Source organism: Camelina sativa, chromosome 14 (assembly GCF_000633955.1).
Source record: "Camelina sativa cultivar DH55 chromosome 14, Cs, whole genome shotgun sequence".
Lineage (NCBI taxonomy): Eukaryota > Viridiplantae > Streptophyta > Magnoliopsida > Brassicales > Brassicaceae > Camelina > Camelina sativa.
In genome coordinates this window covers 5459798-5483853 of record NC_025698.1, presented here as the reverse complement: position 1 = coordinate 5483853, position 24056 = coordinate 5459798, and the positions used below count along the sequence as shown (strand labels likewise).

General features: G+C 37.7%; 4 protein-coding genes across 7 annotated transcripts; all 4 read left to right on the top strand.

Moving 5' to 3' along the window:
• On the top strand, window positions 485–3460 carry LOC104739849 (uncharacterized protein At1g04910-like). 3 transcript variants are annotated; one of them, XM_010460316.2, is made up of 10 exons: window positions 485–1013; window positions 1153–1251; window positions 1363–1456; window positions 1538–1599; window positions 1678–1766; window positions 1897–2017; window positions 2118–2261; window positions 2336–2691; window positions 2785–3025; window positions 3124–3460. In XM_010460316.2, exons 1-10 carry the CDS (start codon window positions 651–653, stop codon window positions 3427–3429), a joined length of 1875 nt encoding a protein of 624 aa, XP_010458618.1. In that variant the 5' UTR covers window positions 485–650; the 3' UTR covers window positions 3430–3460. The 3 variants fall into 3 exon arrangements, with proteins under 3 accessions (XP_010458618.1, XP_010458619.1, XP_010458620.1); XM_010460317.2 differs by having other exon boundaries at window positions 486–1013; window positions 1153–1245; window positions 1360–1456; XM_010460318.2 differs by having other exon boundaries at window positions 487–1013; window positions 1153–1245.
• On the top strand, window positions 4650–9054 carry LOC104739848 (CSC1-like protein At1g11960). Its single transcript, XM_010460315.2, has 12 exons — window positions 4650–4863; window positions 5431–5831; window positions 5958–6113; window positions 6193–6328; window positions 6412–6513; window positions 6596–6715; window positions 6802–6882; window positions 6969–7309; window positions 7390–7635; window positions 7715–8039; window positions 8193–8426; window positions 8575–9054. The coding sequence occupies exons 2-12, from the start codon at window positions 5518–5520 to the stop codon at window positions 8836–8838; spliced, it is 2319 nt and encodes a 772-aa protein (XP_010458617.1). The 5' UTR covers window positions 4650–4863; window positions 5431–5517; the 3' UTR covers window positions 8839–9054.
• LOC104739846 (lysine-specific demethylase JMJ25-like) lies at window positions 10018–14304 on the top strand. 2 transcript variants are annotated; one of them, XM_019235316.1, is made up of 13 exons: window positions 10018–10207; window positions 10587–11139; window positions 11220–11335; window positions 11426–11525; window positions 11623–11755; window positions 11846–11903; window positions 11993–12695; window positions 12775–13104; window positions 13185–13466; window positions 13552–13624; window positions 13711–13796; window positions 13883–14002; window positions 14086–14304. In XM_019235316.1, exons 2-13 carry the CDS (start codon window positions 10603–10605, stop codon window positions 14158–14160), a joined length of 2613 nt encoding a protein of 870 aa, XP_019090861.1. In that variant the 5' UTR covers window positions 10018–10207; window positions 10587–10602; the 3' UTR covers window positions 14161–14304. The 2 variants fall into 2 exon arrangements, with proteins under 2 accessions (XP_019090861.1, XP_010458615.1); XM_010460313.1 differs by having other exon boundaries at window positions 11840–11903.
• Window positions 14404–19186, top strand: LOC104739847. Its single transcript, XM_010460314.1, has 6 exons — window positions 14404–14653; window positions 14735–14829; window positions 15487–16361; window positions 16464–17066; window positions 17364–17959; window positions 18043–19186. Exons 2-6 carry the CDS (start codon window positions 14814–14816, stop codon window positions 18164–18166), a joined length of 2214 nt encoding a protein of 737 aa, XP_010458616.1. The 5' UTR covers window positions 14404–14653; window positions 14735–14813; the 3' UTR covers window positions 18167–19186.

The window sequence follows — 24056 nt, the reverse complement described above, 5'->3', positions numbered from 1 at the left end:
TTTCTTTTAAACCCATTAAAAGTTAGGCTCTAAAGATACATCAAGGTCCCATGCATGCACTAATTAATCAATTTTCAAATAAATCATCTACTGGAAGATTGGTTTTGTTAATGGGTATTCTACTAGATCTGCTAATTTGAAAGCGAAATAACACTTATGACTTAACTTTATATGTATAGTAAAAACGTTTATAGATAGATAGATCCTAAAACCTATAGTTAGTCCATATATTTTGTCAAGTAGCATTATTAGTAGAATTTAGTTATTTTTTGTTTTCATATTAGCAAAATCTGTTTATGGTTTATTGGATGGTGATCAATAATTACAGAACGTGTAGTTTTCTGTTCATAGCTAAGCAAAACTGTATGGAGAAAACGAGTTTATAAAATTCAACATGCATGCGTATGGATCTAAAATTAAACTAAGGTTATACGTTAATGATATTCGAAGTTCCGAACGAAGAAAATAATATATAGACTCACTCAAATAATCTCTTTCTCTCTCTCTCTCTCTCTCTCTCACTATCATCGTTAAATTCGGCAAAGCTTTCGCTTGCTTATTTATGGCAATTTCTTACATCGATCCTTTAGTTTAGTCTCTCTCTCCCCCTTTGTCGATTCAGACACAGAGAGGAGAGAGAGACAAAGAAAATGAGACTTTTGTTGATCATGGGACAAGAGAGACTTGACGACGAAGAGAGACCCGAGTCACCTGATCTTCACGTCTACGGTGGTACACCATCTCATTCGACGCGTCTAGGCCCGATCCGGTGTTCTGCATTCGCCGGAGACCTGATCAATCCAAAACAAACGATAAAGCGAGGGAACAAGAAGAGAATACGAGCTTGTTCCGAGAGAGGAACGGCTAAAGCAGCCATTGGCGTTATCGCGATTTTGGGTTTCTTTTGCCTCGTTAATTGGTTCATGCTCTCTCGCCTTCACGAAGGTCGTGTCTGGCTTCGAAGAGGACTCTCTAAGAACCCTAACCGGAACCCAAAACTGATTCTTTCACAGGTCAATGACCTGTTTCTTCTATAATTACTTATGTTTCTTGTGTTACACTCTTTTCACATACAATTTTTTTTGTGTGTTTTTTTTTGGGTCTAATCTTAAAGTTTTATTCGATCTAACTTTATGTTGTTGTGTGAACCAGAAGGGAGAGCGTAAAAGGTTTGAAAAATCAAAGAGGAAATATAATGGAACATATGGTCGGATGTTGAGTTTGGCTTCTCATGCTTTGGGAGAGGTAAATGTAATCTTCAAAAACCAATCTTATACTTCCTTTGGCCATAACGCTGTTTTGTTACTCTTAGTTCTATTTCGCATGGTAACGGTTATTGTAATGGTGTCTGATATTTAGCAGAACAAACTTGAGCCAAAAGACTTATGGCAGGAGCCAAGGGAACAAGCTTCGGCATGGAAGCCTTGCGCTGAGAAACGTTCTTGGACTCCTAATGGTTTCTTTCTCTCTCCCTCTCTTTCTTTAAATTTGTATTACAGCTTGTTTCTTATGGAGTTTTACATGTCCTGAATTTTAGATGGCAAAAATGGATATATAATGGTAACTGCAAACGGAGGGATTAATCAACAAAGAGTTGCTGTAAGTTTTCTTCTCCTCGTCCTACAATTTATATTTAAAATTTCTCTAGTGGACTATAACTATTTCATTTCTTCACAGGTATGTAACATTGTTGTTGTAGCTCGACTGCTCAATGCGACTCTCGTCATTCCTAAGTTCATGTTGAGTGACGTTTGGACAGATGCAAGGTAACTATTGTAAGCTCTCCGTCCTCTATCTCAAACTAGCTATAACCATTTTCAAATCATATATACTTACGACAGAAGACTTGGCTTTTACATTTGTAACGGATGTATTGAACTTTGATACTTCATATAGTCAGTTTGGAGATATCTACCAAGAGGAACATTTTATGAAGTATTTGTCTCCCGATATTCGGATAGTAAAGGAACTACCAAACGATCTTCAGTCTTTGGATCTTGAACCAATCGGCAGTGTCGTGAGTTTTACATATATTCTCTCCCTAATCTTGATGCGTTCGAGTCTCATCTTTCTGTTTTCTTTTTGTTCATGTTGTTGTCACTTTTATCTCTCTTAAGGTGACAGATATAGAAATGATGAAAGAAGCCAAACCAGACTTCTATATGAAACATATTCTCCCTATACTACTCAAGAACGAAGTAGTCCATTTTGTCGGATTCGGTAACCGCTTAGCCTTTGATCCAATGCCATTTGAGTTACAGGTAGATAATTTCTTTCAGTCCTCTGCATTTCTATCTCTAGTTAGCTTCTTTGTGCTAAACTTTTTTGGAAGTAGAGGCTTCGGTGCAGATGTAACTTTCACGCGCTAAACTTCATCCCGAGAATACAAGAAACTGCGGCTTTGCTTGTGAGGAGATTACGAGGAAGCGGATCTTACGTTGCACCTCTTGATCAACAACTTCTTGGTCCAAAATTCGCTTCCTCAGTCTTGGACAATAAGTCGTCTGATCCTCCTTTGCAGCAGGAGGGTGCTTCTTCTTCTAAGTACCTTGCTCTCCATCTACGGTTTGAAATCGACATGGTGGCTCACTCTCTATGTTACTTTGGAGGAGGCAAAACAGAAGAGAAAGAGTTCGATTCTTATCGCCAAAAACACTTTCCATCTCTTTCAACTTTAACTAAAACAAAAAAGTTTGTTCCTTTTACTTCACACTCAAGCTTCCTCTTCCTTGTTTTCAAACCTAAACCTAAATTACTCTGTTTCGGTTTTCTGTTGTAATTAAGGTTCCCATCTGCTGATGTTTTGAGGACGGAAGGACTTTGTCCGTTAACACCCGAAGAAGCCGTGCTTATGCTCGCGGCTCTCGGCTTCAACCGTGAAACCCGAGTTTTTGTAGCTGGCGCAAATATATATGGAGGATCAAAACGGTTAGCCGTGTTAACAAGCTTATACCCGAACGTAGTCACCAAAGAGAAGTTACTAACACAATCCGAGCTACAACCATTCAAGAACTTTTCATCTCAGGTACATAACAAAAGCAAAACGTTTCCATGTAGCTTAATTTGATCCGTTTTAAGACCTCATATGTGTTTTTTTTTTTGTTTGTTTTCCTTTTGGTGTAGCTAGCGGCATTAGATTTCATCGCTTGTGCTGCGGCAGATGCGTTTGCGATGACGGATCCAGGGAGTCAGTTATCGTCTCTAGTATCGGGCTATCGGATATATTACGGAGGCGGGAAAATGCCGACAATAAGACCGAACAAACGGAGACTTTCGGACATATTGATGAAGAACAGTACGATAGAGTGGAACGTGTTTGAGAAAAGAGTAAGGAAAGCGAATAGACAAACAAAACATGTATCCGCTAGACCTACTGGACGCAGCGTTTACCGTTACCCAAGATGTAAAGAATGTATGTGTCATGCATGATAAAGATCAATAATAATAAAATTTCATGATTTTCCTACTTTCTACTCTCTTTTTTTGCCGTCCGGTTTTGATTTGGTTTATTGAGATGGTTAAAAGAAAGCGATTAACAATGGGTTGTTCTTCTTTTTGTAACGGTTTAACCAATTGATCCTATTTTTGTGTTATCATGTTTCGAATCAAAACGTACGAGTTGAGTTTTTTCGTTATATGATAAAGATTTTGGTGTAACATTCTGATTTACCAGACCGGATTAGTTGCATATTTGTTGTTCTAGTAATCAGAGTAGGCAAAGTTCAGAATTTCATAAAATCACATTCACAACCCACCTATACAGATCAACTGTAAAGAATGTTTTTTTTCCTTTCTCTTGGGGTTTGCAATCTGGTTTTTCTAGTAAGTTTCACAAAGATTTCGAAATCACATAAATTCAATTAAAAATACGAAAAAAAAACTAACTAATTCCTCTAAAAAAGTAGGCAAAAGTCAGAATTTCGTAGAACCAAAACAACCAATTAACATGGGGGAATCCATAAGAACAGAAGAAAGAAAAAAGTGAGAGAACCAAAGCAACTAGACTACCAGGTTCGAGGTTGTAATATTTGGCGGTTTGGTGGTGGTCATCAGCAAGTTGTGTCCCGGTGAAGACGAGCCTCTGTTGAGAAGGATGAATGCCTTGTTTCTCTTCGATCCGTTCCTTGATCCAAGCAATCGTGTCCATTACATCAACCACCAACACCCACTTAAAGCTAAAACGATGTCGTTCTTCATTCCCCGCTTTTCCATTCAAAATATGAACGTTGCTAGTGGATCATCTAAGTATTATTTTTATTGGAACGTGCAAGTCACGCTCAAAGTTCGGCGCGTGACATAATCAACAAATTCTCAATCGACGGAGAAACACACGTGGCACGTACAGGAAATACAACCGTTGCCGCCCCCACGTGGCAGATAGCTGAACTCGTGATCAAATCTAATAACAATGCACTTAAATTAATTGAAATAAATAACGCTTTACTACTACTAATGACGAAATTAACTTTGAAGAAAGAGCCAGATAGAAAACTCTGACTATACGCGGACCAACATCACCTTATTATATATATATTTAATTAAATTCACCCAAATGCGCTAATCAACAACAACCAAAAATAAATAAATTAAAAAGAGAGCTTTTTGGAGTTACATTATTTTTGTTTTTAAAGTGTCTTCATCTTCTTCTTCCTCGTCCTCACTTTATTATTATTCCTGATCCGTGTTCTTTCAGCGTTTTTACACAGCTATATCAACGACAGACACATCGTCTCTTTTTTTTTCCCTTCTACTTTCTTTGGTTTATGTGTAAAGAATCAGACCGATCTCTCTCTCTCTCTGTTCTTTAAAGAGTTTGATGAATGTTTTTCTCAAGCTTCTGTATGAAACAGTGACAAATCTAAGGTATACCCTTACTTCTTTAATTTGGTTTTCTAGTTTTTTCTTTTTACATTTTTTTTTCTCCTTCTTCAATTTGGTATTTAAGTAAACTAATAATTACTACTAGTTAGATTGCTTATACAGAAATTTTAGGAAAAAGTGTATTTTCTTGTCAGAAAGATACGTTACTCCAACAACAAAAAAATAAAAAACACAATTTTTTTCTGGGTTTTTGGGTTTCTTTTAGAGATTTTGATTCTAATCACTTGTTCAATGTACTAGTTTCTCAATTAAGCTTTTTTTTATATAAAATTATTAATGAGTGATGTTATTCCAAGAATGTAGAGATAAAAGTTCTATCTTTTTAGAAATGCTGTGAATTTGTTCTCTTTATCAATTCCTCCTTATCTTCTTCCTTTCTCAAAAAGATTTTATAGGTTTACCATTTAAAAAAAAAAAAATCTTTATAAATATAAATTTCCATATTAATTACTTCTTCTTGCTTTTAATAAATACACAACACAACACGCCATTTCAATGTAAAAACTTTTGTGATTTCAAAGGTTTTTTTTTTTTGAATCGATTTTGCAGGTGAAGAAGCGTTTGAATTCCAAACGGGGGATTATTAGATTTGAGATATATATAGATTGAGAGCTAAAGAGTTATTAAAGAGAAGAGATGGCAACACTAGGAGATATTGGAGTAGCAGCAACGATCAACATACTCACAGCCATCATCTTCCTTTTAGCATTTGCAATCTTGAGGATTCAACCTTTCAACGACAGGGTTTATTTCCCTAAATGGTATCTCAAAGGTATTAGAAGCAGCCCTTTGCATTCTGGTGCTCTTGTCAGCAAGTTTGTCAATGTCAACTTAGGCTCTTACCTCCGTTTCTTGAACTGGATGCCCGCTGCTCTTAAGATGCCTGAGCCTGAACTTATTGACCATGCTGGTTTGGATTCTGCTGTCTACTTGAGGATTTACTTGATTGGGTACTCATCTTTTTTGTTAATTTTTATTGTGAAAGGTTGTTGCTTTAGGCCTTTAGCATGGTTTCATCTTTAAGACTTATTATTTGTTGTTTTCTCTGTTTTTATTTATTTTTTTTTTTTAATCAGGCTTAAGATCTTTGTCCCCATTGCTTTACTTGCGTGGTCGATTCTTGTACCTGTTAATTGGACTAGTGAAGGTCTGCAACTAGCGAAGCTTCGTAATGTTACATCTAGTGATATTGATAAGTTATCCATCTCGAATATCGAACGTGGTTCAGACAGGTTTGCAAATCCTATAAAAACAAATCTCATATCTGATTCTTTCATCCTTCTATGTCTTTAAAGTTTGTGTTTTTTGAAGGTTTTGGACTCACTTGGTGATGGCTTACGCCTTTACATTCTGGACTTGCTATGTTCTGATGAAAGAGTATGAGAAAGTAGCTGCTATGCGTTTGGCATTTCTCCAGAACGAGCAACGGCGACCTGATCAGTTCACGGTAAAGCATTATTATATATGATCACTGATCAGTTTTGTTTCCTGATGTTATAACCTTTGGACTGATCCAGTTTGTTTTCACAGGTTTTGGTTAGGAACGTACCAGCAGACCCAGACGAGTCCATTAGTGAGTGTGTGGAACATTTCTTTCTAGTTAACCATCCAGACCATTATCTTACACATCAGGTTATAATCTCATTCATTACTTAGAAATAATCAGTCTTTTTTTCCCATGTTGTGTTTAAATCTTACAACTTGATTTATCCAGGTTGTGTATAATGCAAACGATTTGGCAGCATTAGTGGAGCAGAAGAAGAGCACGCAGAACTGGCTTGACTATTACCAATTGAAGTATATGAGGAACCAGGAACAAAGGCCAAAGATAAAGGTAACTAAGTGGTCTTAGACACAAACTTAAAGAAGCTTGTCTCTTTGTCTCGAAACTGTCTTATGTTGTCTTATTTGGGGAACCAGACGGGGTTTCTTGGTCTATGGGGCAAAAATGTTGACGCAATCGATCATTATATAGCTGAAATCGAGAAATTAAACGAGCAAGTAAGTATCATTTGTCTTCTCATTTCTTGCTACAACACCTTTCTCAGTTAAAACTAGTCAAACCTGACTTAGCTTTTCTTGAGTAGATATCGGAGGAAAGGAAGAAAGTAAAGAAAGATGACTCGAGCATAATGCCAGCAGCTTTTGTCTCTTTTAAAACACGGTGGGGTGCTGCGGTTTGTGCACAGACACAACAGTCGAGTGATCCGACCGAATGGTTAACTGAATGGGCTCCCGAGGCAAGAGAAGTGTTTTGGTCGAACCTCGCCATACCTTATGTCTCTTTGACAGTAAGAAGACTTATAATGCACATTGCATTCTTCTTCCTCACTTTCTTCTTCATGATTCCTATAGCCTTTGTTCAATCCTTAGCAAGCATCGAAGGCATCGAGAAACATGCTCCGTTCCTCAAATCCCTCGTCGAGAAGTAATGTTTCCCTCTCTCTCTCTCTCTCTGTCTCTCCTCTCCTTGTCCACTTAGATGTTTGAATATGCTATGTTTTGCAGGGACCTTGTTAAATCGTTTATCCAAGGTTTCCTACCGGGTATTGTGTTAAAGCTCTTTCTAATATTTCTGCCGAGCATTTTGATGGTAATGTCCAAGTTCGAAGGGTTTGTATCGTTATCATCGTTAGAGAGAAGAGCGGCTTCTCGATATTATATGTTTAATCTCGTCAATGTCTTCCTTGGAAGCATAATCGCTGGCTCTGCATTTGAACAGCTCGATTCTTTCCTCAAACAATCCGCAAATCAGTAAGCTCTCTCCCTTTTCTCTATGTCTCTTGGGGGAACGTTATAGATTGTTGAGCTTATGTATTGTTGCACTTGTCAGGATTCCTAGGACGGTTGGAGTCGCCATACCGATAAAAGCAACGTTTTTTATTACATATATAATGGTGGACGGTTGGGCGGGTGTTGCAGGGGAGATTCTGAGGCTGAAACCTCTCATCTTTTTCCATATAAAGAACTTCTTCTTGGTGAAAACTGAAAAGGATAGAGAAGAAGCAATGAACCCTGGACAGATCAATTATCATGCGACAGAGCCTCGGATTCAACTCTACTTCCTCCTCGGTCTTGTCTATGCCCCTGTGACTCCTGTTCTACTCCCGTTCATTATAGTCTTCTTCGCATTGGCCTACCTCGTATTTCGTCATCAGGTTAGTAAACAAACTCTGCTTTCTTCTTTTAACATCTTCAAGATTATTTTCTCTTGTCAAACTTTTCCTTGGTAATCAACTAAACCGGATAAAGTGTTAAATCGTTTGTTCTTGAACTTTCTTGTTTGACTGTTTTTTTTGGCTTTATTGCAGATCATAAATGTGTACAATCAGGAATATGAAAGTGGGGCTAGGTTCTGGCCAGATGTTCATGGACGTATAATATCAGCATTGATCATCTCGCAAGTCCTTTTAATGGGACTACTGAGCACTAAAGGAGCCGCTCAGTCCACGCCTTTCCTCCTCGTCTTACCGATCCTCACATTTTTCTTTCACCGGTTCTGCAAAGGCCGGTACGAACCAGCATTCCTCCGTCACCCCTTGAAGGTTAGTCGACAAAAAAATCTCACATTTTTACTCAAACCAAAGGTTTTGTCATCTGTTAAGTAAAACTCTGTATTTGATTCTACTGTATGTGGCTGGTTTTGGTTAAGTATATCTTTTTGATTGAGATATCATATGGTGTGGTTTACAGGACGCAATGGTCAAAGATACATTGGAAAAAGCTAGAGAACCAAACTTTAATCTGAAACCGTATCTTCAGAAAGCATATATTCATCCGGTATTCAGAGACGACCACTATGAAGACAGTCGGTTTGATGATATGTCCAGTTATTGCGTCGAGGATTCGGATGATGAATGTGTTACTGTGCCAACGAAACGTCAGTCACGGCTAAATACTCCGGCGGCTAGCCATGTTAGCCGCGGTTCCTCGCGTTCGCCACCGTCAAAGTGTTAAAAGAGACCCCCATTGATTCACTTAAACCGGGCTTGGGTTTTATACCTTCATACAGTATATAAAGAAATTGAAAGTAACATGTTGGGAATTTTTTGTTTTTTATTAGTTTTGTTTTTATATAGTCAGATTTTGTATATTATGAGAATATTTCTGGTTCTGACTTTTGAGTATGTTTTACATTAAATATTTGGGTTTAAAATATATACTTTTCTGAAATCCCATTGGATATGTTCGTGACAATTGTTGTCTTGTTGAGGAAAAACAAATCAGTGCTAAAAGGAATCTATATCCTTATTGCCCAACGCCTCAACCATCGAAGTGTATCACACATCTGTCAATACCGAACAGGTTCGAAATTTAGTTTCTATTTTTAGTAGATAAACTACTCCCAAAGTTCCGAATCTATGCGTGGTTTTTTTATACTAAAAAAAAAACACACACACAACACTTTAGTTTCTTTTGATAAGTCAACACTTACAAAAAAAAAAAGAAGATAAGAGTCAACACTGTATTGTAGAGTATAGTATTTTTTTAGCAAAAATGGTTATACGTATTTATTTCTCTTTAAATGCTAACAATTCAAAAGAAAAAATCTGACCACCATAATAATAAATGCAAAATTGAGTAAATTACTCTCATAAATATAGAATGGTAACTGGTGGAATAGTATACATTGTACATAGGAATAATTTATTTCCATCTTTTCTTATTATACACACACACACATATAAAGAAAAAAATATTTTGGTTGAAAAAAAATTATCAAAGAAAAACATATTTCTTTATATTCAACTTTATTAACATATCTTCGTATTATTTACAGAATTAGACAGCCTAAAATTACACCCATGATTGATATCATATTAAAAAAAAACAGCTTTAGAAAAAATCTTTACTTATAAAAAAAAAACTGCAATTATGCCTAAGATTTTATCCATATTGTGTATATCGATGAGTAATTTAAGTTTGAGTAAAAAAAAAGCTTTGGGTGGATGTGACGGAGAGCGAATCAGTGGCTTCGGGGGTTCTAACAAATCGACACGCGCGCGCGTGGTTCCACTCATAATCCGAACGTACGGGTAATATGAATCAGTCGCTTTAGCTACTTTTTAGAATCGCTTCTTCTTCTTCTTCCTTCCTTCTTCTTTGACTAATTNAATTTTTTTTTTTTTTTTTTTTTTTCTATTCCTCAGAGAAACTCTTTTTTAAAAAAAACGTTTTCGAACATATCCTTTTCTTCTTTCTTTATGTTTCACTGAATCAGGAAGTTCTGAATGCGTTTCGCTTCGTTGTGTGAGAGATGTCGACTGAATTTGAGTAGATGAATAAATCTCTTGTTTGAAAAAGCTTTTATCAGTATTTTAAAAAGGTGATGCTACTCTCTATACTCTCTGACCCTGTTCCCAAGACTCCTTTTTTTTTTTTCGGTTTCTGTCGTTTAAAATTCTTATTTCTTGTTATCTTGAATCCGATATTTATGTTTCGAGTTCGTCAAGTTCTGTTTTTGTTTTAATATTACCCTAATACCCCTTGTTCCCTTCACTCGACTTAATAATCTCTCTATCTGGTTTTGGTTTTTGTGATTGTTAGGGTTTTAGAACTGTATACTAATTTGATAGTATCCATTTCGTAATGTGTGGGAGAAACCTATAATCTTGGAGACTTCGGTGTAGAATCCTTTTTCCGGTTTATTTTTTTTAAGGCTAATCCTATATAATCTGAGTCTTAATTTTTTCTGGTTTTTGCAGGTGGAAATTGAGAATTATGGAGAGTCTAGTAGTAACTGCTAATGGAGTGAACAATGGTGTGAAGGAGAAGAAGAAACTGGTTGGGGCAACGAGTCTCAGCAGTGGCTCATCGGATTTAGAAGAAGAGAGTAGTAGTGTGGAATGTGTGAAGCGAGTGTCTAACAAAACACGGAAACGCTCTAAAGCTGATGAGATTAAAGCGAAATCTTCAAGAAAGAAGAGACGAGTAGGAAGTGGTGGGGATGATGATGAATGTGAGGAAAAAAAAAAGAAGCAGAGGAGCTCTGTCAAAAGGAGAGCTAAAGAAGAAGTAGAAGAAGAAGTTGTTGATGATGAAAAGAAGAATCGGGAACGAAAACTCCAAGTTGTTCCTTTCAGCAAGGCAACATCTCGTAGCCGGAGAAAGAATTCAGATAGTGCGGATGTTTGGTTTCGTGGTAACGAGATAGATGTTGTTAGCGCTTCCAGTTCGCGTTTTGACTCTGAACTCTTGGATTCTCATCTGAAAATTGAGTATTGGAATGACTGCAGAAGCATGACAAGGAATTTGAAGGTAAAACATTTGTTCTTCTATACACAACCAGAACACATGATGTGTGAAAATCATGTTTCTTTTTTGCTTCTCCTACACAGGCAGATTTGGGAGATCTTGCAATTTGCCATCAATGCTCTCAAGGGGAAAGAAGATATCTCTTCATTTGCACTTTTTGTGAAGAAAGATTGTATTGTCTTCCATGCATAAAGAAGTGGTTAGTTTTTTTGTCCTTAACTTTTGTTACATTCTTTCTTCTGTCTATGTGCTTCAGTACCGTTTATACAAAACTTGCGGTTTGTCACAGGTACCCCCATATGACCAAGGATGATGTCATAGACCAATGTCCCTTTTGCCGCAGAACTTGCAATTGCTCCTCATGTTTGCATTCGAGTGGATTAATCGAGGTATGATTGTATTCTTACCAAAGGGTTCATAATTGAGAATTCTCAATATGATTGGTTTTTCATGAGTGCATCCTCATATGATCTGTTTGTCTTACAGACATCAAAGAGAAAGCTGAATAACGACGAAAGATTTTATCATCTTCAATACTTGATTGTGTCAATGCTTCCTTTCCTGAAAAAGTTTTGCAAAGCACAAGATCAAGAAATCGAAACCGAGGCAAAGGTTCAAGGTATATATATAGTGATCTTCCTCTACTACTAACACAAGATTTTTTTCTTGCTACAAGATAACGTAATTGATTTGTTCTATATAGGAGTAGTGGCTTCACAAGATGATATATCTGAGTCTCTATGCTCAAATGAAGAGCGCGTCTTCTGGTAAGTATCATCCTTTTGCATGTGTTTGAATAGTTACATGATATTGTATCTATTTCATATATTACTGACTTGTTATTTTTTTGCTGTAGTAACCACTGTGCAACTTCAATTGTCGACTTGCATAGAAGCTGTACAAAGTGCTCTTATGAGCTTTGTCTGAATTGTTGCGAAGAGATCCGTGGAGGAGGGCTTTCAGAACGCTCGGAAGTCAAGCTAGAATTCGAGAATAAAGGGGCCAGATATATGCATGGCGAAGATGCAGAACCAAGCTCTTCTTCTGTTTCTAAGGATGAAACTATTAATATTACATCCATTAAGTGGAATGCTGATGAAAATGGAAGCATACCGTGTGCACCAAAAGAGCTAGGCGGTTGCGGTGAATCTGTGTTGGAGCTTAAGAGAATCCTACCAGTGACTTGGATGTCAGATTTGGAGCATAAGGCAGAAACATTCTTAGCCTCTTATATTATGGATCCGACAATGTCATATTGTAGATGTTCATCTGATTTGGATGAGAGTATGAAGAGGAAGGCAGCTTCGAGGGACGGATCCAATGACAATTACCTCTACTCTCCTGATTCTTTTGATGTCCTGATGCAAGAAGAGCTTTTACATTTCCAAGAGCATTGGTCCAAAGGTGAACCAGTGATCGTTCGAAACTCTCTTGACATCACAGCTGGTTTAAGCTGGGAGCCAATGGTGATGTGGCGGGCTTTATGTGAGAATGTTGATTCACCAACTAGCACTAACATGTCTGATGTCAAAGCTATCGATTGTTTAGCTAACTGTGCGGTAAAAACTCATTTCTTATAACGTTTTTTTGAAGGTGTTTTAGAGGTTCCATAGCTCATATTGTTTCTTAATATTTCAGGTGAAGATCGATACTCGATGTTTCTTTGAAGGATATAGCAAAGGAAGAACATATGCTAACTTCTGGCCTGAGATGCTGAAGCTGAAGGATTGGCCTCCTTCAGACAAGTTTGAAAACCTCTTACCTCGCCACTGCGATGAGTTCATTTCTGCATTACCATTCCAAGAATATAGCGATCCTAGATCCGGAATCCTCAACATTGCTGCAAAACTTCCTGAACGAATCCTTAAACCAGATCTTGGTCCAAAAACCTACATTGCATATGGGACTTCAGATGAGCTTGGTAGAGGCGATTCAGTCACTAAGCTTCACTGCGATATGTCAGATGCAGTAAGTTTTCGGAATTCTTACACAATAATGTTAAATACAAATGTAGTTTGTCAAATAATATAAAGGTGTCTTGTTTGTAGGTTAATATCCTGATGCATACGGCTGAAGTAACAATAACTGAGGAGCAAAGAGCTGCAATCGAAGCTCTGAAACAGAAACACAAACAACAGAATGAGAAAGAGCTTCAGGAGCAAATTGGTTCAGAGGGAAAAGAGATTGTGAGTTATGAGAATGAGTATCATGATGAAACGGGAGGTGCACTTTGGGACATATTTAGAAGAGAAGATGTTCCTAAGCTTGAAGAGTATCTAAGGAAGCATTGCAAAGAATTCAGACATACTTTTTGCTCTCGTGTGAAAAAGGTTAGCAAATATAAAATAATCTGCGAAACGTTTCGTTTCTGAGTCTCTAGTAGGTTATTTTGGCTGATAGGATTCTTTTTGTTAGGTGTATCATCCTATACATGACCAGTATTGTTTCTTGACCGTGGAGCACAAAAGAAAACTCAAGGCGGAATTTGGTATGGTTTACTTGTAACTGTAATAACTGTGACTTCCCAACGTTATATTCATATGTTTGTTTTGATTGGTGTTCTTTGAATATAAGGGATTGAGCCATGGACATTTGTGCAAAAGTTAGGAGAAGCAGTGTTTATTCCTGCGGGTTGTCCTCATCAAGTTCGGAATCTTAAGGTTATTGTTTGAATGATTCTTGTCTTATAAACTATAACTTCTCATTGTAACTAATATAACAAATTTTTAATGTGGATTTGGAACAGTCGTGCACAAAGGTAGCTGTTGACTTTGTTTCCCCAGAGAACATAGATGAGTGTCTCCGTTTGACTGATGAGTTTCGACAACTACCTAAGAACCACAAAGCCAGAGAAGACAAACTTGAGGTGAGTCGTTTGCGGTGATTTCTAACTTTGGATTTTCTTTAATTGTTTTAATCTTCTTTGAATCTTTGGCATGTGAAAAACAGATTAAGAAGATGGTGATCTACGCAGTGGAACAAGCTCTGAAAGAAGTGGAGACATTATTGGCAGATCTCAGCTAAAAAAGCCTCTCTATGCTTTATTGTTGTTTTAGGATTGACAGCAGATTTTTTGTAGGACTGTAAAGCCATGACTATTTGTAGTTGGCTTTTGCTCTTGGGATATATATATGAAAGAATTAATAGACTAGTACATAAATCGTGGTTTATTACTAGATTAGGTCAGTTTTTTTTTTCTTACTAAAGTAGTACTACTTAATTGGTAAAAGTCGTTTAACCATTTGGTTATCTGTTTAATTGCGGGTATGCCATTTTGATTAAAAAAATCGGATTCTATCAAAAAAAATTGAAATCGTGAAACCCTAGGGAAAGTTTAATTGTGTTCTATTGTGTGGTGTCGACTTGGCGAAGCGATTGCAGAAGCGATATCGTCGGGGATTCGGACGGAGATCTCGGTGGGTGGTTAAATACATAATAGATTTCAGTACAAATTTGGGTTGGGTTTCGTTGGGAGATTATCTTGAAGGGAAAATCAGCCGCGTTGTAACGAAATAGAGTAAGGGGCGAGTATATATGATTGACGTATTTTGTTAAATCTTGTTGAAATATCTAATGGAGGGTGTGGTGTTTATGCTAGGGTTAGAATCGGCGAGAAGAAACCGGTGAGTGGCGGGGTGCTAACGAAGAAGGTTGAGTCGAAAGAATTTGGGTTAGTGATGAAAAAATCCAAAGGTAAGTGTGTGATTTGAGAGAGATGTATAATTTTGAAATTGGGTGTTTGGGATTGAGTTTGATAAAGGAGTTTAGGAGGGATATGGGAGGGTATAGGAGGAAAAGGTTAGGAGATGTTTTGTATTGTTGTTTTGTGGTGTATTTAGCGTTGGATGTAGAGTGTTGTGATAGAGTTGTAGTGAGTGTTGTGATAGTGTTTTAGAGAGTGTTGTGATAGAGTTGTAGTGAGTGTTGTGATAGTGTTTTAGAGAGTGTTGTGATAGAGTTTGATAGATGGTTGTGATAGAGGTGTGTGAGTGTTGTGATAGAGTTTTCGTGAGTGTTGTGCTAGAGTTGTAGTGAGGGTTGTGATAGAGTTTTTGTGATAGAGTTGTAGTGAGGGTTGTGATAGAGTTTTTGTGATAGAGTTTTAGTGAGTGTTGTGATAGAGTTTTCGTGAGTGTTGTGTGATAGATAGTTTAGTGAGTGTTGTGATAGAGTATGATAGATGGTTGTGAAAGAGTTGTGTGAGGGTTTTGATAGAGTTTTAGTGAGTGTTGTGATAGAGTTTGAGAGAGTGTGGTGTTTAGGGTGTAGAAAAACCAAGACTTAAGAAGATTTGTCGTTTCCGCTAATCAGGAAATAGAATCTAATATAGTATTGTGTTGTCTTTTGCAGTTAAAGGATCAAGGGCAGAGAAGAGGTACCCTCCAAGGTTGTATCCTGAAGGGAAATCGTCTTTGCAAAGACGGAGCATGCATAATAATTGCACATTGAGCAATTTTGGATTTATGAAGGAGTGCATTGGGGAAGATATGTACACGAAAATCAAAGAGAAATCGCAAGTAGGAGTTATCTTAGAACTTGCGGATAGTGATTATGTATGGTGGCCAAAGTTGGTGCACTACATATTAACTCGACAACTGGCAATAGAGAGGAGCTATGAGATGTGGGCATTGATTGAAGGGAGTCCTATCAGGTTTTCTCTTTATGAGTATGAAGACATAACAAGCCTGAAATGTGATATGATAGATAATGAGAATAAAGTGGATGTTGATCACACTCAATTCTGGGCTGAGTTAAAGGTTGATGTAGGGGTTGGTCCAAACTGGTTTGAGTTGGATGAAGCGATGAAGAATCATCGGACCTTGCTTCCTCAAATTAGAAAGAGGATTGGACTGTTGTTTGTCCTTCATGTTGGTATATTGGGACTATCTCGGCCCAGCAGGATTCCATTAGAGTATGCGAAACGAATGCTGGATATTGAGGTGTTTGAGAGATTTCCTTGGGGTCGTGTTGGATTTAAGGAGTTGAATCAGTCAATTAAAATTGTGTCCTTTGAGAACGACACATATGCTATACATGGATGTGTACATGTTCTAATTGTATGGGCATTGGAAAGTTTGGTTAACTTTGGGAAAAAATATGGGAGGAAACGGATCATTGATGATGATGATGTCGAAGTTGTTGTGCCGCTTCTTTGCTGGGGTGGAGGCCGACCAAGGATTTCAGTTGAAGCAACCTTAGTTGCAGAGAAGAAGTTAAAGAAAAAGGTAGGGTAAATATCCAGAATAAACTTAGTAAACCTGTGAATTTTATATGTTGACAAACCCTATTGATGTTTCTATTTTTATTTGTGTGTCTTTGACGTGTAGGTTGACGTTAAGCATTTGGTTTTCAGACGTGAAGAGGATATATATCCAATGTGGCCAAGGGAAAATGCAGTATTTGGAGAAAGAGTTGGTGGAAATAAGTTGTTGGATAATTTGCTACATGATCTTTTCCTCGGATGTGTAGATGAAAAAGAATGGTCCGGTGATGGAGAGGAGGGTGTCTTCGAGGACCCACCTCCTTTGAAGAAGTTTACGCCATCTTCCTGCTCCTCCACGCACAAGAGAGCAAAAGGTCCGGTGAAGCTTAAAGATTTAAATGATGATGGTGCCGATGATGTTGAGCTGGAGGGCGGGGATAAAGGGGCACTAAAAAGTGTATTAAAGGTTTTGAGTACTCTTGATTGGAAAATTGATGAAATGAATGAAAACTTGGGAGGGAAGTTGAAAAGTATTGGTGAACAAGTGAAAGAGATAGAAAAAAAGGTTTCAGTCCTTGAGAATGATGTGATCCAGTTGAAGAAAGGAAATTCTGGATTACCTGATAAGGCAGCTTTGGAAGAGAATAGAGTTAGAGAAGAAGTTCTTGCTGCCCACGATGAAGAATCAAAAACAGGGGAGGCTGGTGGTTCTGCCGAGAAAGATGAGGTATGATGGGTTTTAAATAAAATCTTTTTTTAAATTACAATGTGAAATGTTTTACAAAGAGGAGTGGTTTGTCTGTGCAGACAATGGAATAGTTGGTGGGCATTGAAACGTTTTGAAGCTTTAGTTTCTTTCTTAGCCCTGTATTATCTTCTTTTCCATTTTCCGATTCTCTTTTTAACGTTTAATTGGTTGTGTAGTCACACAAGACTTGACTTGTTGATTTAAATTTAGTATTTCAGTTTCTTAATAAATTTATTCATCCATGTTATGTGTTTCTATTAATATCTCCCGTTTTAGTCATGGGCAGTAAAGATGAAGCAAACATCGCAGGAAGATTTTCCTTTTTCATGTGCGGTGAGAAACCCTACTAAGAAATCCATGTTGCAAGCGAAGAATGCTAAAAATGTAAGAAAGGAAGGCCTTACTTGGAAGGAGAAGCTCTCGACCCCTATTACAAAGCAACCTATTGTTGTTTGCCTTCGAGATACAAGTCAGGAATTTACAACACCCAAGAACCAATGTATAACACCGTTTGCTTTAGGTGGGACTATACGTGACCAACAAAAAGCTGGAGAGGTTGGTTGTACACAGGAAAAGCAACCCGCATCGCCAGATTCAGATTCAGGTTTTTCAGACCCTATTGAAAATGCGGCTAGGAAAAATATTGAATCGGCGCTAGACAAGTTGTATTTGTTGTGTAAGGATGATGGAGAGAGTAGTCTACATAAAAGGGATAGAACCCTTGCAGCAACAAAGCTTGACCCCTACATTGGGAGTTCGGTGGTTAAGCGCATTCTTAAGGGGAAGGTACTTTCACCAAGGCATTATGATCCTTTTGAGAAAGTGTCTGCAGGCAAGGTTGACAAGTTAATGGGGTTCATAGACAATGAGCTGTTAGTCTCCCTTTTTTCATGATGTCAATTTATTGTATACTGTGTAATTATTGTGTGAATAATTGTTTAATTTTGTGTTGTAGAGAAACTGGTCTCGACACCTGCGACTCATCAGCTAATTTTTACTTAAGGATAATGACACCAAAGGAGTTGTGGCCTAAGAAAGATCCGACTTACGGTTGGTTGAAGGATGCGGTTTGTTTATGACACATTTACAGTTTATATGAATGAATATTATGGAAACAATCGGATACTAACGTTTTATTTCGAACCTTGCAGCACTTGTGTCCACTGATGCATATGCTTAGGAAAATATCTATGCAGGCGTGTCCCCCTTCTTAACCGATAGGATTGCCTTCTTAGATCCATGGTTTGTCAATCAATGGATGCAAGACTACAAGCAGTTTAACAGTCAGAAGAATTGGTTGTTCACTGATATGTATTTCAAAGTATACAATGGTCTCTACCCTAATTACGGAGTCACGAAGAAGAGGTGGGTTGATGATGTTGATGTTCTGTACTTTGCACACAACATCAACAATGACCATTGGGTAGCTGTAGAAGTGGACTTAGTGGGCAGAAAAGTTAAAGTTTATGACAATATATGCAGCTTGTACAAAGAGGATGAGGTTATGAAGTCTTGCAAGCCATATATGCGTATGGTTCCAGCGTTGATGCATATTGTCGCCACTCCTGAGAACAAAAAAAAGATGAGTGCAAGGGCTTTCACGTTTTATAGGTCTAAAACGTGTCCCCAAAACTTTTAGCAAGGGGATTGTGGAATTTTTGCATTTAAATAAATCGAGTGTTTAGCTATTGGCATTTCATACGAAGGTTTATCTGATGTTGCAATGCCCGCCATCCGACTAAAACTTGCTGCTGAGATATTTGATGAGGTTCCAGACACTGATTGCTTCATCCAAATGACTGACCCAAAACCTCGTGGTTCCGATACTGGTGGCGTTGAGTTTCTGTCACAGCGAGCAGCCTTCATATAATCACCGAGTTTCATCAAGAAGGAACTCTTTTATATTATGTACTCTAAGTTGCTAACCAATATTTTTTGAACTTCGACTGTGATGTCCAAGATTCATTTTGTATACATTACAACGTTGCATGTTCTTAGATACAAAGTATAGAACATGCAATTTTGTTATGATCTTGGGGTCGTATTTTGTAAACATGGGTTATGTATTTTGGGATACATATGGCGGTGTAAAAGTTGAAAGTTGCATGTAATGAATGATGGTGATGTGAACATCTATAATGTTGTTGGTTTTTTTGTGTATACAAAACGACTATAAAGTATATGGAACGATTGTCCTAGTAATCAACATTCATATTACACATATTCCTTACCCTAATTAAAACATGGATAATACCCACCTAATACAACTTAAAATATTACACATAACTGATACAACTTACAATATTACACAATCGAAAAAACCGTAAACGAACTGGCAAATACATCCCGACATTAGGAAAACGATACAATAATATGAAACATGATAGATTTTACCTTGCAACACATTTCTCGAAATTTATAAGCGTAGGTGAATGCGAAACAATTTTCACATATGTCAAGTCCGCTGTGATGCTCTGACCAACACAGAGGAGCAATTTCGAAATGATAATACCCATCAAAAATATGATATCCAAGAAGACCCATTTCCCTGATTTGTGTCTCAACTTGATCAGCGATCATGATAGCGTCGTGTATGTGTGGGACCTTTCTGGAAAAGCTTTCGTCAAAAGTATACCGTCTTCCAAAGCTCCACAGCAGATGAGCATCATAGCATATGCGAAGTGTGCGTATATACTATCAGTTGCGGATTCACCAAGCGTATCCAACACCGCTTGTGAAGGACTAACTTGAGTCAATATCCTTAGAGATTCAACGTATTTTGCTGTGGGATGTCCTATCTCAAGACATTTCATCAAGAAGGGCCTATAGGAGGAAGAAACATTAGCAAGTTGGCCATTGAATATAAATTCATCCAAATCTACCTCACACAAGACTTCGTTGGAGTATACAAGCTCTTTGTACGTCGGTCCCGCAGCGATAAATGGACCAAGGTTCCTAAACCCATGCTTCCCCAGACGGCGGATTATATCAGTGACCATGGGCGTCGGAATGTAAGCCATGTTGAGTTTCACTTTGTGTTAGGGTTAAGCGTGTTAGGCCAACACATTCATATGCAGCTTTTATAATGGGGTTGGAAAAAATTCATATTTTTACTCTAGAGTGGACGTAAAGTAATTTTACAGTTCACGGTTGAGAAGAATCATTAATGTGGGTTAAATGTTCCATTTAACACACACCTAACTTGGTAATGTGATAGAGGTTTAAAGTGAGAGTTTTAAAAGGAAAGAGGTCACATAATATAAGGGTGTTGTTCCAGAGTTAAATTTTGGCCACAACCAAGTCATTTACCACAGTTACAAAAAACAAACAAATATTGTCACTTAATATATTAAACATTGCATGTTTGACGATTGTGGCCGACATGTCCACAGTTTCCACAACAATGGGATTTCCTGGGCCTTTTCCTATCCATGGCAATCTCAACTGGGCCTTTAGCTCTACTCAGCTTCGGTCTTCCAGATTGAGTCCTTACATGTGGTATTTTAACTTTCTTCTCAATGAAATTGTCTGGTAATGGGCAGGTTTCATCCTTCGGCATAACTGATTTAGCATAACCATGTCTTAGATAATCTGTTCGAAAATAGGGATGGCACTTAGAAATTCTTGAAATATTTGCGGTCTCCAAGGCAGCAATTGTGTGGATACACGGTAGTTTGTCAACATCAAACACACGACAAGAACACTTATTTTGTGATAGGTTGACCACATTCATGGATGCCCCACTTCTAACTTCATATTGGTTTGGATCAATCTCTTGGACAGTTAGCAAACTTGCTCGAGCAACTCGGGCCTGTAAAGCAGAGGGCACTACATATTTAGTAGATGTAAAACGTGAAGAAGCTCATCTGCTTGACAAATAAACATATGTTATCTTACCTGGAGAAGCGTCTCAACTTGAGTAGTCAGAATAATTGTCATAAGAGCAGACTGTTTCCGTCTCGCAGCAAACCATCTAGTCAACATAATCTGTATCTCCTCTAGCAGACTAACTATGGGATACTGTCTAGCTGCTTTTAAGACATTGTTGAGAGACTCCGCTATGTTGGTGGTGGTAAAATTACACCTATCACCTGGAAAATGGAACCGACTCCACTTACTAACATCAGCCCGCACCAAATACGCGTGTAAGTCTGGGTTCGCCTGTTGCAGTTGCTGAAACAATTCATTGAACTCTTGGAGCCTATATGCAGTTGCAACCTTCTTCACCAAACCAAACGTCTCAGAGCCTTTAAATCTAACCAGAATATTTTTGTGTAGATGGTAAGTACAAATCCCACGACTAGCAAGAGGATAAACTTTTCCTATTGCTTTCCCGATGGACTTATGTCTATCTGGTATAATGGCAAGCCTTTCATCATCTTCAATAACACGACTGAGTTGTCTAAAAAACCATTCTCATGACTCATCATTTTCAGTATCGACCATAGCAAAAGCTAGAGGGTATATGTTATAGTTCCCATCTTGTGTCGTCGCCATTAGCAACGTTCCTAGATATTTTCCTTTCAAAAAGGTACCATCAAACACTATGACTTTCCTCATGAATGGGAATCCATCTATGCTAGCCCCAAATGCTATGAAAATGGATTAGAATCTATCTTCTCCATCCACTTCTAACCTAGTCAGAGTTCCGGGATTTGCTCTTCTAATCATATATAAGTACGAAGGTAGTTCTGAATATCCACTTTCATAACTACCCCTAACTAATTCACGAGCACAATTGAGAATACGATGATCTTTCCAATAACCCATCTACAACAAATTAGGAATAAGAAAATGTATAAGATCAAACATGAACTTACTGCCATATAACAATCAAGTGTAATGTTCCATACACTTACCTTTATTCCATACCGTAGATTAAGACCAGCTGCAACATGGTTTGGCACAACACCAATCCCTAAACCCCCAACGAATTCCTTGTAGAGTTCTGCCAAAATATCTGGTGTTGCTTTTCTTGCACGCCTATTCCGTTCGGTCACGGAACAACTGTGTTGCCTTTCATAAATCCAAATATGTAAAATTGGAGAATCACCAATCGTTGAAGCTCTCACCCTCCACCGACCGCCACGAACCCAACATTTCACAACATACAAAGTAGGCCTTGATTGAGGCACATAGAAGTCAAACTTTTGGACGACACTTAATATCTTCAATCTAACACACAAAGCTTTTCTTGACTCATATGTTTCCCCAACCGCTATATCAATTTCATTGATATCTAATTCCTCAAACAGACTGCGAAAACTACAATTACTTTTAGGAAACGAACAACCTGTTTTTGCTTTTGTTGTTTCCACAATTGCCTCTTCGTCGTCCTTAATTTTCTCAACTTCATTATCATTAAGCACACTATACTCTTCATCCCCTGAACTTGCTCCATCTGGGTCATCAAAACAATCAAACCTCAATTTGTTGTCTTCATCGTTTTCTTCCTCGTCTTCTCCCACTTGTCTTTTCCCTGCCGCCTTCACTTCATAGTAATCGTGACTGGTAGCCATCTCCAATTTATTGTATTTCCAGCTTTTAGAGATCTCCTCCTCCTCCCTTGAATGGACAATTTCAACACAAAGCCGACTCACTCCTTCTGCTTGACTTTGTCGGATGAGTCCTTGAAATTGTCTCCCATTACAAACAAACACCGGCGGGGTGTCCTCTGGTAATGAAAAAGCAAAGTCTTTGTTCCTAATTTGTATGATAACTTCACCTCACAAACTCTTCTATCTAACCCGAAATCCTCATACACCATTTCAACAAACTCCTCATAACCAATTCGTCTTCTCAGTCCTATCACTCTACAACCTCTTCTTGCATCCACCCTAAACACCCAACGGTTGCTAGAAAATACCCACTTCCCACATAACAAAGGGATCTCCACCATTTCTCGAGCAAATTTCTGAAAGTACTGGAATGGATGGGTTCGAGATGTGTTCGGCTAAGGAACACATCTTCAGGGCAAATTTGTCTTTTCATTTAGTAGGGAACTCCCTTTTAACCTACAAAAAATTGTTACAACTCAATAACTCTACCACCACACCAAACATAAATTCTATGGTTCTTATGCTAATTTAGTCAGTATAACTCTATCATAACATCCTTTATAAACTCTATTATCAGCTATAACTCAATCAACACCACTAGCTCTACTGTCACTTCTTATTAGTCTGCCACATAACTCAATTCCATATTATTACTTTACCATCACTTCGTGTAAGTCTATCATCAATCTCTATTTCACGCATAACTCTAACAATCTTTTTATAATTTACTCTACCACCACTAATTATAACTCTACGGCTCTGACTTAATCTACTAAATAACTCTATTGAATTTACTAAATCTACCATAACTATTTATATCTCTGTCGCATAACTCTACTACGCATGTAACTCTATCGCTTAACTATATCTCTCCCGTCACTATACTTTAATCTACCGAATAAATCTAAGTAAACCGATTAAACTATTATATAATTCTACCAATTTTAACTAAATTTACCATTACTTCTACGGTAGACTTATGGTTTGGCGAAATTTTTTCCCTCCAAAAACAGCTCTCTTTTAACACTCTCACCGATGGCATGTAACGTAATTTCCTTTTTCCGAACACATTCCGCCAAAGACTGTTTTGGCATTTATAAGCAAATCTACCTACCCCCATTCTAATAATAAACAACGATTTATGTACTAGTTTAGTAAAACTCCCTATGTATATTATGTAACATGCGTCTCTTGAAAACAATGATTCCTTTTTTTCAAATGGGGATTTTGATGTAACTTTTTGAATTGGAGGAAGCCATTGGTTTTTTTGGCAGAGGAATATTTGATGTAATCTTCTTTTGAAGAGCAAATGAAAAGGTTGCGATATTGTAACATCATAAAATGTGTAGTAGCCGTAGACACCCTGTTTTGACTTCTTTTTTTTTGGTTATTATTTTAGTTTTTGATCAAT